This window comes from Aptenodytes patagonicus, chromosome 1, assembly GCF_965638725.1.
Source record: "Aptenodytes patagonicus chromosome 1, bAptPat1.pri.cur, whole genome shotgun sequence".
NCBI lineage: Eukaryota > Metazoa > Chordata > Aves > Sphenisciformes > Spheniscidae > Aptenodytes > Aptenodytes patagonicus.
In genome coordinates, this window is record NC_134949.1 from 89923396 (window position 1) to 89936634 (window position 13239).

At 36.4% G+C, this 13239-nt stretch overlaps 1 protein-coding gene across 6 annotated transcripts in view; it reads right to left on the reverse strand.

Moving 5' to 3' along the window:
- Positions 1-13239, reverse strand: part of STXBP5L (syntaxin binding protein 5L) — a 212417-nt gene that overhangs the window by 124649 nt on the left and 74529 nt on the right. For all 6 annotated transcript variants that reach the window (XM_076348424.1, XM_076348414.1, XM_076348405.1 and 3 more), the window contains exons 3-4: positions 10100-10181; positions 7936-8036 (exon numbers count right to left, since the gene is read on the reverse strand). In XM_076348424.1, coding sequence (XP_076204539.1) covers positions 7936-8036; positions 10100-10181 — 183 coding nt within the window. The remainder of the gene's footprint in view (positions 1-7935; positions 8037-10099; positions 10182-13239) is intronic.

Below are 13239 nucleotides of genomic sequence, written 5' to 3' on the forward strand. Positions count from 1 at the left end.
TAAAGCAGCAAGTCAAATGAACAGCTCAGGGGTGGATTGGGGGAAGTAGAGGCTATCTATCTGGTACAGTTTTAGCAATAGGGGGAAAGTAGAAATGATTGGTTGTAAGCATCTTTCATAATTCATACATAGCATATCAGCCATTTTCTGTTAACCTGCTTTTAATGGACCAATGTGAGGAAAATGTGAATTGATTTGCAATTGATTGATAACCATAAAATAGAAAAACATTTGCCAAATTATTCATCATACTTTGTTATGTGTTTTCTTAAGTCCTGGATACATGCTTTTAAAATGAAGATATCTATGTAACCAATGTAACATGGTAACTGCATTTGCTGTTTTGAGACATTTCTGAGTAGTTATCAAAAATCCAACTACTATACACTGTGCTAACGTTACTATTGCATATTTTAAAGTATCATTATGGAAATAGAACTTTTACGTACAGAGCTGTGTAAAAATAGATCTTAAATATCTTAAACAGCTCTATTTGCCTTCAGGTAAGTTGTTTAGCAAACAGGTATAAAACCAGCTACTGTGGCATAATGCACTTAAGGACATTTTTAATTGAAATGAAACTGAAAATAATAATATTGGCAGAATCCTGGTGGACTAAAAATTACTTCAGGGAAAGACTGTGAAAGTCACCAGTAAAAAAAAGAACAGAGATTCTTAAATTGAAGGTTGCATCTGGACGTAAACAGAGATCTTTTTTAATATTCTAGAATGAAAAATATGACCAGGACTTCTGTAATTAGAAAAGAGTTTATTGCATCAGGTACAGATTAGAAAACAAGTATTGCTAATAATTGTAGAGTCTAGATATTCCTGGAAATGGCAACCAACAGATTCCTCTAGTAAACAGTCAATGAATCAGTAACAGGTGACGTTATTTTAGAGTAACATCTATCCGAGTGTAATTTCAGCATAGAGAAACCAAACTGGTTTTAAACTAGCCAGCTTAAGTTCTTGCAGAACTTTCTCTGCAGTGGCACCAACTCAGATTGCATTATAAATCCCACCCAAGAAGGTAAGCATAAAAAAATTAAAACGGATAGAAATAAAGTTAAGCCATGTTGTCCTCTATGCTTTTGTGACTGTAATTAGTAATACTAATTGCTCAAATATACTTAAAAATATACACTAACTAAGGTTTTGAGTTTCAAAAGGACAAATTTTGAAAAGTTATGGTAAAATAGGGAAGGTAGGTTTACCAAAGGTAGTCTATTCCAGAATATTCCAATTGTAGAAAATCTAGCATATGTCAAAGTTAAATACAGCATTTATAAAAACCATCACTATAAAATTCTGGTTTTAATGCCTATTTTCCACTTGATTTTACTGAAAAGGAAATATTTTACTGGATATTTGGGGGATTCTCAAGTATTAGTTTTACAGCTGATTTTGTAATTTCATAAGTGATCTTGGTACTAATACTAATGAAACCTCTTAGGGACACAATATTACAGAGGAAGGACAAGCTGCACAAGTAGAGTACAAGAAATGAAATGACATTTAAAATGCAAAGGGCAAGGCCTCAAACTTCAAAGAATAAGAACTTCCACTTTAGGGTTGGAACTCATGATACCTAAGTGATGGAAAAAGATAATTTCAATTTCGCTTGTCTTGCTTTGCTTCCACTCTTAAAGGATTGCACTGAAAAGCAGCACATTCCCTGCTAGCTAGATATACATCAGAGAAGAAGTGTAATGGGTATATTAGTCAATCGCAGCAAGACCACAAGCACTGATAAGATGAAGCCATGTAAAAGGAAGATGTTATTATGGTATGCATCAGTAAACATATTCCTGCAGAGTTTACAAAAGAAAATGGTAATGTCAATGTCCATGGCACAGATGGGACCCTATCTAGAATATGTTTCCTTGTCTAATCATCAGCTCAGCAAGAACTGATATGAGAAGAAAGGCCAAAGAAAAGAAAAGGGAATGAAGACACAAATTTGTAAAGGGAAACACGAATCTTGATTTTTGCAGTGAAGAAAAAAAGAAAAAAGCAGGTTATGAATGGATATGAATGAGCTGTTTAACTGCAAGGAAGAGAGACAAAATATTTAAAATCCACGACAGCATGGATACTAGAATACCATACTAAATGGGAATAAAAGGGCAATAAAAATAAATTTAGTCTTGAAGCCGGAAGGTTTCTTGCCATCAGAAGGATGAAATTAGCATGGAGCAGTTTTCCCTAATACGAGGAGTCGCGGACTTATGCTTGAATAGATATGTAACAGTGTCACGATCCTGACTGGGATTGACGTTGCATGTGGAAGCGTTAACGATCCACACAGCAGTTAACCTGGGTAGGGGCAAGCCTGCGCTGCGCTGGGCTGCACATACGGCGTGGCCTTCAGGCTGTGCTGTGCGGCACATAGCCCATGGCTGCAGGATAAACACACCCAGCTCCCTGCAACACAGGAACCTGTGGGCAGCTCCCGCTTGGTGACTGCACCGCCTGCGTGGCCTTGCCTTTATCTAACAGTGCAGCAGGAAGTTTTAGTGTGAACGTCCTTTCTCTTTGATAGTAGAAATAATGATACAGTCATTTTCTTACAAGAAAATCCTGTAATAACTTGAATGACCAAAATGGGATAATCCTCTCTATGGATGGGGTCTGCACAGCCTGCTGATCAGAGGCCTGTTTGACCACACACAACTCGGGGTTCCCAGCATCTACAGGGGTGTAAGATTATCTATACTATTCTCTCATTCTTTATAGCGCTAGCTCTAATAAATAGCATTTTGAATGATACCTTACAGAATCTGAGTGCTTTTCTTAACGGGGATCACAAGGGACCAGCATCTCTTGATGCAAAACACAGTCAGCTTGTTCACTATATAAAAGGAGGAATATGAGCTGTCTGGTCTGCAGCTGCAGGGAACTAGACCGAGGACGTCCCTTCAGCTCCAATCCACTAGAAGACCCACATATTTAAGATCTGTTAAAAAGATAATCTCAGGGATCATGTGAATTTTCATTCTACTTCAGTGGAACCGCATAATCTTATAAATCTATCAAATCAAAACTGCTGATTCTTGGTATCAACAAGTTAATCTATGTTTTGTATTTTTATTCTTTGTTGATTGTTTAGCTAATGCATGTTGAAGAAAAAAACCAAAATGCTTGTGCTAGATTTCTTTTTATGACCAAGACATTCATCATTTCAACTAGGTTGTATACCACCTTTCCAGGACAAGCTTATGGCTCTCATTGATCCTAGAGGTCAAGTGTACTATGAAATTTTCCATAATATGATGTAAGACCCGAAAAAAGACTGTAATGTTGTAAATTTTATTTTCTTTTAATAGAGAAGGCAGAGGTGTGTGGTAACTACATGAACATGATTTGGGTCAGTCTCACTGGAGAAACGTTGTATCCAGTCTTTTGTCTTTCCGAAGTGACATTTGACAAAGTTCACTTTCCTGTCCTAGAGTACTAAGGCACAGCCCTATAGACCAGAAGTGTTCTTTATGAGCCTCAGGAATCTTTCCAAGCTCAGTAATTGCATGCAAACAACATTAATTGGTTATTGAAATCCCTGAGCATCATTCTTTCACAAGTGACAAATGCTGAGGCAGGACCATGCCACGCACATTTATTATTTATCTTACGTGTTTGAGGTGTGTGCTGTCTTCACAGTTGGCAACACACACTTCATAAGACGACAAGAAAAGGATCTGCACAAGGAAGTTTTGTAAAAACTTCTTCAAGATGTGGAAGCGAATGCCAGCCAACAGCATGGTTTCTTTTACTTTCCTCAGTTTTTTCCACCGTCAACCTGAGAAAGTTTAAATCCTTCCCACAAACTGTCTCTCATTGTAAAAGGTAGACAGGATTGTATGGTGAAATACTGCTTTGTATTTGAATTCTGTGGTTCTTTTGAACGGCTAAACGCTGCATCACACCATGTAATCAGAATCTGTTTTGTGGTATAGCACGGCTGTGTGACTGCACTGAGACTATTAACTACTTTCATGCTTGATGACAGACCTCTGACTAATTTGAAAGTACATAAACAATACAGAGTTTGCAGTTATACAATATTAACCAGGAGGCTCGTTTATGAGCAGGCAAGCTATCACAGGAATTCAGTTCCTTGAGCAGCCAATGAGACAGATAATCTAAGTTTAGTAACTCACAAGTCCCTAACACACAAGTAAACAGATACAGGTACTGCTGAGACTGCACAGTGTTCACTCAATAGCCTCTTGCTGTCATTTTGATGAGGTAAACTCTTAATGACACAGGACACAAAATCCTGCAAAGATACAGCAAGACAGATAGACAGAGATATAGCTGCTCTTAGGAAAGAATACAGACCGACACACAAAAGAAGTCACCAGATCCAAAAATACCTGGTTTTGCTTCCAAGCATTGCAGTAACACTCTCGATCACCTTGTTCAACTACTGCAAAATCTCAGATGTAAGAGTCAAGTTTCTAATTAACAGTAAGTTACAGCTAACTGAAATCATTGCTCTAAAGGTCACCCACTTAAAAGGCTCCTCTTCCTCTGTGCCAGCATACCCTTATCACTGAAGAAAGTGTTACAGATCAGAGCCCCAAAGCCAGTTATACAGATTTTGCCACGTGGTGATTCCCCTGCGGAAGGGCACTTATGGTACTGTTATGGCATCGGTGCACAGTGTATGCAAATGGATTTAAAGACCCAATAGAACTTGTACACTGTGTTCATATATGCCGAGTATAAGTCAGTGGATAAACTGTTGCAGTGCTGTCGGCTTGCTTGTAACATGCCAGTCAGCACTGGCTAAAAGAAGAAAAAGAGGAGGGCTATCCCCCAGGTCAGTCAACACAACTGAACTAGCTCAGCTTCAGAATAACAGGAGATGAACTGTGTTCATATGTGAAACTAATGCATGCAGGCCTAAAGGAGCTGGATTTCACACTGTAATCCTTGCTGTTTTTTCCTGTCCCAGTTGCACTAATCTTAAATGGGAAAACTATGTAAACTCTTGTCTATTTAAAGCTATACTTGCTGAAGTCTGCCCTGACTATATTAAAAAAAATTAAGGCCTATAATAGTTTTCAGCAGTTTAGCTTAATCCTAATGTTCTTTGCAGCAGATAGAGACAGTGTCTAGTTCCAGTAGCTGAGTTATTTATTTTGCCTAAAATGTCTCCTGAAGATGAATCTGGCATCTCCTATGACATCAAAGAAGGAAAAGGACGGACTAACAGAAGGAACATCACCGTAATGTTATCCTTCAAAAGTACTGAAGAGATTCTTATGGAGTGTTTCCAGAGGTTAAAAAGTTTTACCTGTGCTTCCTATTTGTAAATGGAACAGCAAATCATATATCATCAACCATATGCTATTGTCAAGCATGTCTTTGAGTAACCATGTTATCATTAGAGCTTTTGGTATGAGGCCGAGCACTGAAACACATTGCTTATATTTATATTTTCTTGAAGGTTCTTAATGCATTGTATTACATTTCAATTATGAAAACAGAAATTTAAGATGATAACATATTTTGATACAAGGCAAAACCATATAATTTGCTAAAAAGTCCTGGGCATTACACTGTAGAACAAAAATACCAGTTTGTCATTAAGTCTCATTCTTCAGTGTTCCTTCTACACTTGCTCCAAAGAGACACTTAGTAAAGGAGCAGTGAATTATCAGAGACAAGTTAACATTGTTAATGTTGCATCAGCATATCCCAGAATTACTTGAGCAGTGCTACAATATTCTAGGAGATAGTTTGTCACAAAGAACATACCATATAAAATCTCTCACAAAAGGCAAATTAGTTTAACAATAGGTCAGAAGAAGAAACAAAAAAATCTGGAGAGGTTGCAAACTATGACTTAATGGCTACAACAGGGCATTTTGTTAGTGAAGTATTATTCATATATCATTCCGTGTCTTAATACTGAATGCTACATGATAATTGAAAGATAACCAGTGTGCTGCAAATCTATTTACAAACAAGATTTATGTTTGTATTTAAGAGTTCTTTGCTCTTTACATCTATGTTGTTTCCAATAGCTGAAGAAAAGAACAAACATGTTTTTGACTTTTGTGGGAGGGAATATATGTATACGCTTGGGGAAATTTGAGTCAAGTAGTTGCATAAACATATACATAAACACTGCTAAAAGCAGATTTTAGTCCATTATCCTGCAATCTTAAATGTCAAGAAACAGAAGCAAATTGCAAATTAAACAGTTCAACAATATAAAGACTGGTGCACTGAGTAACAGCCAAAGACTTAAGGAGCATTCATCCATCTAACAGAATCTAACAGCTGATATGGTTCATGCATCAAATATTTTAAAAACTCAGAATAAACTGATTCTACATGGAAGTGAATCAATTGAAGTTGAATTAATCAAGAATCTGGACTAACACAATCATCTTCCTTATCACAAGCAGATAAAATATTAGAATTTTAAGTAAAAGTGCATTATATTGCATCACTTCATGAAGTAAATCTGCCAATTGTTCAGTAAAAAAAATCTAAACCAAACAGCATATCAAGGAGACAAATATACTGTATGAATAAAATTACAATTTTTATAAATCCTCAAGAGAGACATGGAAATAGGAAAATTTGAAGCAGCAACATGCTCCATTTTCATAGGTAAACTGCATCTAAATAATTATGTGTTTGGCTCTGTAAAAACTGTCTAAATCTAAAATGAAATTAAATTATAAATGTTGTTCTTGTAAGAACTAGCCTTTGACTGTCTAAACACTTCCCTGCATGGGCTTTTTCAATACCTTACTGTTTTCTGAAAACATGCATCAGTATTTTAAAACCTATTCTCTGTCAACAAGCATTTCTCCCCATTTAAGAAACATCAAAATGAGCTCATTCATTGGGTCACAAACTTAAAACAAGATGAAAGAAAGAATCTTTCTCTCTTCAGTATGAATCTTGTTTCCCCTTAACCTCCCCCTGCAAGAGGAGAGGAGAGGATTAAAATAAATTTTTTTTTAACGGTTCCAACAGTGAAGAAGATATTAAGTTTTGGAAGACAGACCTTTGAATTTCTTGAAGAAAATCAATTTTGATCTTACTGCTTTATCAGGCTCCTAAATTCCCCTTACATCCATTTTGCCATAAATTTCTTACAGCTAAGACAACCATTATTTGCTGTTTCTCTGAGCATCACATAATTCATAACTTCTGTGCTCTAACACAAAAAATATATCCAGAAAAAAAATGGAAGCTCTCTTTTAGACTTAACTCTGTTAGGCATATATACAGAGAAATGTTCCAAATTAATGAGAGGGTTAAAAAGGGTTTTAGCCTTACTTTTTTGCTACTTGCCCAGAGGCTTATGTTGAATTTTACATACTAAATGTGTAATCAAGCTTAGAAAATTGAAAGTTAGATGATTTGAAATTAATTTATATGTATGTTAAAAGAAAATATAATAAAAATGAAGATATCTCATTCTGGACCCAAGTGCTTGAATACAAAAAACCAAAAACTTAGGTCAGTGCTAGAGAACCCTCGGAAGAAAAGAACTGCCTACAAAGTTATTTCTTCATACTTATTGAAAACTTTTTTAATTTAAAACTGGACTTACTTCTAGCTGAGCTACTCTGGCTGGAACTGAACAACAGATCAGCCTAAAGGATCACAGTGCTTGTGTCTGATCTTAAGAAAAACAAACACACTACTGTTCACACAAATAGAAAATAAAATGAAAAACGTTTTGACAAAAAGCAGACAAAATTTTTCTCGTTCTGAGAAGGCTGCAGAAAGAGAAAGTGAAGGTTTTGTTCTGTGGAAACTAGACTCAAACAATGGAAGAAAAACTTTCAAGGCAAAACTATATCCCCCTTTAGAAAGGCAAACTAATAAGCATGTATTATTAGAAATCCAGAAAGTAAGTTTGGCTTTTTTAATGAGATTTTTTGTGTCATATAGTCTTACCTTTCTCTGTTAAATTTCAGAGAATGTAGGATAGCTGGTCGTTTCTGTCGGAGATTCCACAAATGAAGTGCATCATCTGCACTTGCACTGACCAAAGCACCCTAGACCAGACACAAAATACAACACAACATATTACTTTTCTGCAGATTCTGTCTTATTCTTAAATGATTTTCACTGTTAATGATCTACCCGTAGAAAATGATACAGTTTATGGAAAACGGTTGCTTTCTTCTAGAAAAAATATATTCTACCATAAATAATAGTCAATTTGAATTGATCTGGTAAATGTAAATATTTTAAATTAGTACAAGATCAGCCAAAGTTAAATTAAAACTCCATCAATTTAAAATGCAAATTAAAGCTTTGTACCAAGGTTATACATGTGAACTCTCATGTATTTCCACATAAGCATAGAGATTAACAAAAAGGAGGACAGACAACACTTACTTAAAAAGGTGAGCGTGAAGGATATAACTAAAGGAAAAAGGGATTAGTGCACACACACACACACACACACAAGTGACAGTGCCAAGCACAGTTCAGTAGTCATATCAACAACATGAAATTCAAAACCAGAACGGTGAAAAGAAGATGCAGATAAGAAAGTAGGGACAGGTAGCAGGGGGAGAGGACCTAGGAAGAACTAAGAGATGTAGACAAAAGGACAGTGTCTTTATCACAGATCAGAAATACTCTGAAGACTGGTTCTGCTTCTGGTGCCCCAAAAATGGACATCTTCCAAAGTCCAGACCTCTATCTGCCTGGACAGCTTGAAGTAAACTTATTCTTTCTCCTTCCTACTGTCTTTCTCTTCACCATGGAACAGTGATGCCATGAGAATATGGACTGCAAAGGAAGCTCTCTACTGCTCCTGCAGTGGTTTACTACATTTACACCTCAGATCAGGTCTAGTACAAAGGATCTATCCCTGTGTATTACTATGGCAGAGAGGAACCAGATATTGCCCAAACAGAAGGCAATGCTTTATTTTGAGGAAGGGCAAGGATGTAACTGAAAGATCAGTTCATACCAACTATGACTGACTGATAAACTTCTCTTTTTGCATCTTGGATTTCCTTTCTAATCCTAGCAACTGTTCTTTTCAATGTTGACATATGCAAATGAAATTTATGAAGGTGAGACTTCTCCAATACAGTGTAATCCATGCTTTAATTCTCATCTCCCAAAGAGTTTGGACCAATGTCAGAGAGAATCTCCACCACAGAAATAAAATTAATCCCATGTATTAGGGGTTCTGCTGGTCACCTAATGAAAAGAAAGAACACTGTTTTCATCCCTGCCTTCCTCGAAAGAATTCCACTGGACTGATTGTTTCTAAAGTTTCATTTCTCCCTCCTCAGTTTCTGTGGTTCAGGTACTTTCTCCAAACAGGTGTAGAAAAAAAAAGTATTTCCCAGGTTTAAAAACCCACAAAACTAAAACTCTTTCCTTGAGAAGCTCTAAGATCTCGATGCTTAGAAAGAGGACTTGAAACTGTCGAAAGCGTTTCCTTATATCATGGGAGAAAATTAATTAAAACTGAACTACGACTAGCTTATAATTTGGCCAAATTATGAGGCTCTAGGAAAAAAAACAGATTTATGTGCTCCAGAAAGTCTTCTTGCCTATTACCATCTCCAGAGATCTTCTGCACAGAGCGAGCTATAATCTGTCACTGTTTCTTCACGTTGTCTAAACTTGATTTCAACAAATCATTTACAAAGACTAAGCATGCTGGTTTGATTGATGACCCCTGCAACTGCTTTTCCTTGTTTCAGGTAGTAGCATATCCCCAACTATTGAGCTTTCAGCCAACAACCGTCAATATCTTTCCATAGAAAGATTTAGCTCATTTATTCATTTCTATTTGAAACGGGACTCTGCAGCATATTTAGTAATTTAATGGATTTTACATCTACCTGCACATATTCATATATTGACTGCCTTTTGTTCAGTACTTTATACTGATGTATGTGAAGGGAATACTTTTGCCTGCGTGCAGTCCCATAAATAGTCTTCTAAAAGGCTGTACGGTGAACGTCCTCTGGATGTATGCCACTTACTTGTTGGCACAATGTGAAAAGTTTTATCACTCAATTACAATACATGAATTGACTTATTCAACTAAATTTATATAGAAGAATCTGAGTAAATATGGCCTTACCTCATTGATTAAGAACTGGAGCTGCAGGACTGCAGCACCACTTTCATGTTGGCAGTAGCAATCAACACCAGGCCTGCCCAATCTGTTACCATCCAAGTCAAGGATTCTAACATCCCTGTTATCACCAGAAGTAAAGAGGGGAAAAAAAAGAACTACCAATTAAACTCTAATTAACCTTTAATTAACAATTCTTCTTGCTTTCTGTAAAACAAAAGAATTCATGCTGACTTTGCACTGTTCTAATTAAAGTACCAACATCATCAGGCTGAAACACGTGCAATTGTGAGTGATCTGTTCTTACCTGTTTTTTTTGCCTGTGAAATAAAGTACATGAATTAACACAAAAATTCAGCACGATGCATCTTAATTTTCTTTTTACACATTATTGGTTCATATAACACATGAATGTATCAGATTTTTGTACCTATCAAGACATTATAAAATTAATAATTTAGGACTAAGGTGAGTAACACAGTTCTGTAGCAGGCTTTCTTTTTTAAATCTGAGAAAATGCTTTTTGGAGTGAGTCATTTCACACTTACATAAAAGCTCACATGTAACTATTGCTCTCTGTCTCATCAACATTAGTACAATGCAGTGCCGTGCAGAGTCACCCAAGTCTAGCTATGAACTACATTCCCTAGTCCAATCCCCAGTCTGAGTGAAACCACAGTTACATTGCTTCTGTCAACCCAGCTAGTTCACTTGGAATTAACATCGACATGCTGATTTGCAGCAATATCTTGCTGTCCAGATATATCACGAATGTAACTTTCTATCTGTTCTCTTTGGGTCTTTTTCTCTGCATGCTGAATTGCCATCTCCCTAACTTAGCTGATGGCCTTTCCCATCTGAGTCAGAGACTTTAACAAGAAATTGCTGTTCCAGAAAATTTCTGAAGATAAAAAGTAAAACAAAAGAAGGGAGGAATATGAAATATATAATTAACAATCATGTTGTATGAAACAGGTGAAACACCTCCACATGTATTCAAAACATCAAGATTATGATCAGAAACAAGGTTTTACAACATAAAGCCCTATCTCCTTGTTATATATGACCATATTAGCATATTGTAAAATCCTGAACAAAAATGGTAACTGTTCACCTATAGTGCAGGCAAATGTCAGAATCGTTAGTTCCCCTTTCACAGGTGAAGAGACCTGCAGTAAACTATTTAAAATTGGCCTCAGGGAAGTAAAGTCCATAGATTAGCAAATTTCAGGGTTAAAACTTTGAAGTATTAAGTAATGACTTTTCCAATTGTTATACAAGCAATTTAATGGAGACGACTGACCTTGAGAGACCCGAGCTCTAGTCCTGACTTTGCCAACTGGTCTACTGGATAACCTTAGGGGGAAAAAAGTATCTTTTCTTCCTTGTGCCTTCATTTCCCTATTTGTAAGCTGGAGACAGGGTTTTACAAAAGAATACAATATCTCCTTTGACAGTGATCTCAGTGTACTGGTATCTACAGATGAAAAGTTGTGTATAGAACATCATAACTACATTATGGGACAGCAAGGTAGAGAAAAAAACTAAGTAACTCTATTTGCCACTTGTTCCCAAACTGTAGTCCTGAATACAATCATAACCAATAAAATAATAAAAACGGTGCATCATTTAAACAACCTATTTATAATGGACAATGAAGATATATGGTAGTCTAGGATACATTTTAAGGGTTTATGGTAATCCTTTGGTCCATTTTGAAAGACTGCTCTGTGGCACTTTTTTTTTATATTGTTCCCCACTACTTGTTGTAAGGTGAGAGGAAGCAAGATTAGCACGAAAACCAACCAATGAACCAACCAACCCACTGGGGATTTCAAACTGAGTGGAAATTTTAACAGATAAGTGTTTTCCCTTTAACTTGAGCTTTATATTCAGTATGAATACATGGCACTAGCTAATGATTGTCCTTAATGAAAATTACACTAGTATTGCCCTGATTAAGCGGCTGTCACCCTTCAGCAACAGTATCAGGCTAAGTCAGTTTTCTAGGAAACATCCTAACAAAGTAGATGATTTCATTCGGCATATCCCAAGCAAACAAAGCACTCTCCAATAATTCACATTCATTTGCATAAGTGTTCACCCTGAAATACTTCACAAATTACTAAAATAAGAGAGAAATTGTACCGTCTGCTTCAGTCTGGCCAATTGCCCTGAAGTAAGGACTGATGCTTAAATAGCAGCATTTTCACTGACTGATGGTGGTTTTCAAACATGCTGGGAGCTGCGGTGAGGTCCTTCCAGCAGAAGAAGCTGAAGAGATATGATGACTTGGCACATGCTCTCAGCACTTTAGCCTATCTTCTGCAAATTCTGTGCTTTGCTGCCAAGCATGGAGGAGCACAACCCTAACTCATCAAATCTTTTCATACCAGTGTACTCTACCGGGACATACAGCAGAAGTAGCTATAGTACAGGCTTTGGACTGAATTTATTCTTTTACTTTTGCTTTTTTATTAAATAATGACTCTGCTATCAGGGAGAGTGGAATATCTCTGAAGATATTAAAAGGGAGGACTAATATAGATACATCTGAATACCTCAAAGTAGACATCATGGGTTTCAAGGACAAAAGCCTATCTTCTCTCTCTTACCAGAATGTTGGATCTCCCGGGGGCCTTCACAGACATGCCAGATTATCTAATTTATACATAAAAGGGAAAAAGATGAAAACTAAGTCTGGATGTCTGTTGGGAACCAGAGTGAAACAAGTAGAATCAGAATTATGTGCATCAAGTGGTGGAAGTGTGACAGTAATAACATTCTAACAGAGAAATGTTCTTTCTGAAAACAACATTTAAACCTGGTTTTAAGATCTGTATGTGTGAAATAGGATATTTTGCTCTGTATTCACTTGTATGCAACAGTTTTTCATAGAGTATTTCAACATCCTGTTATTCCAAAGCTTATCATTATTTTTCAGGGAAAAAAAAAAATCAGTTGTTGGGATGCCTAATTTTAAGTACTTGAATTCAGCTTCCAAGATGCAGTCTTCCATGACAGCATAATACATTATTAACAAAGAATTTACACTCTCATGTCTTGGGCCATTCCATCAGAAGTTGAAGAAAATTTCCATTTCCCAATATTACATCCTGATTCAGATTTTCTCTCCAAATCCTTTT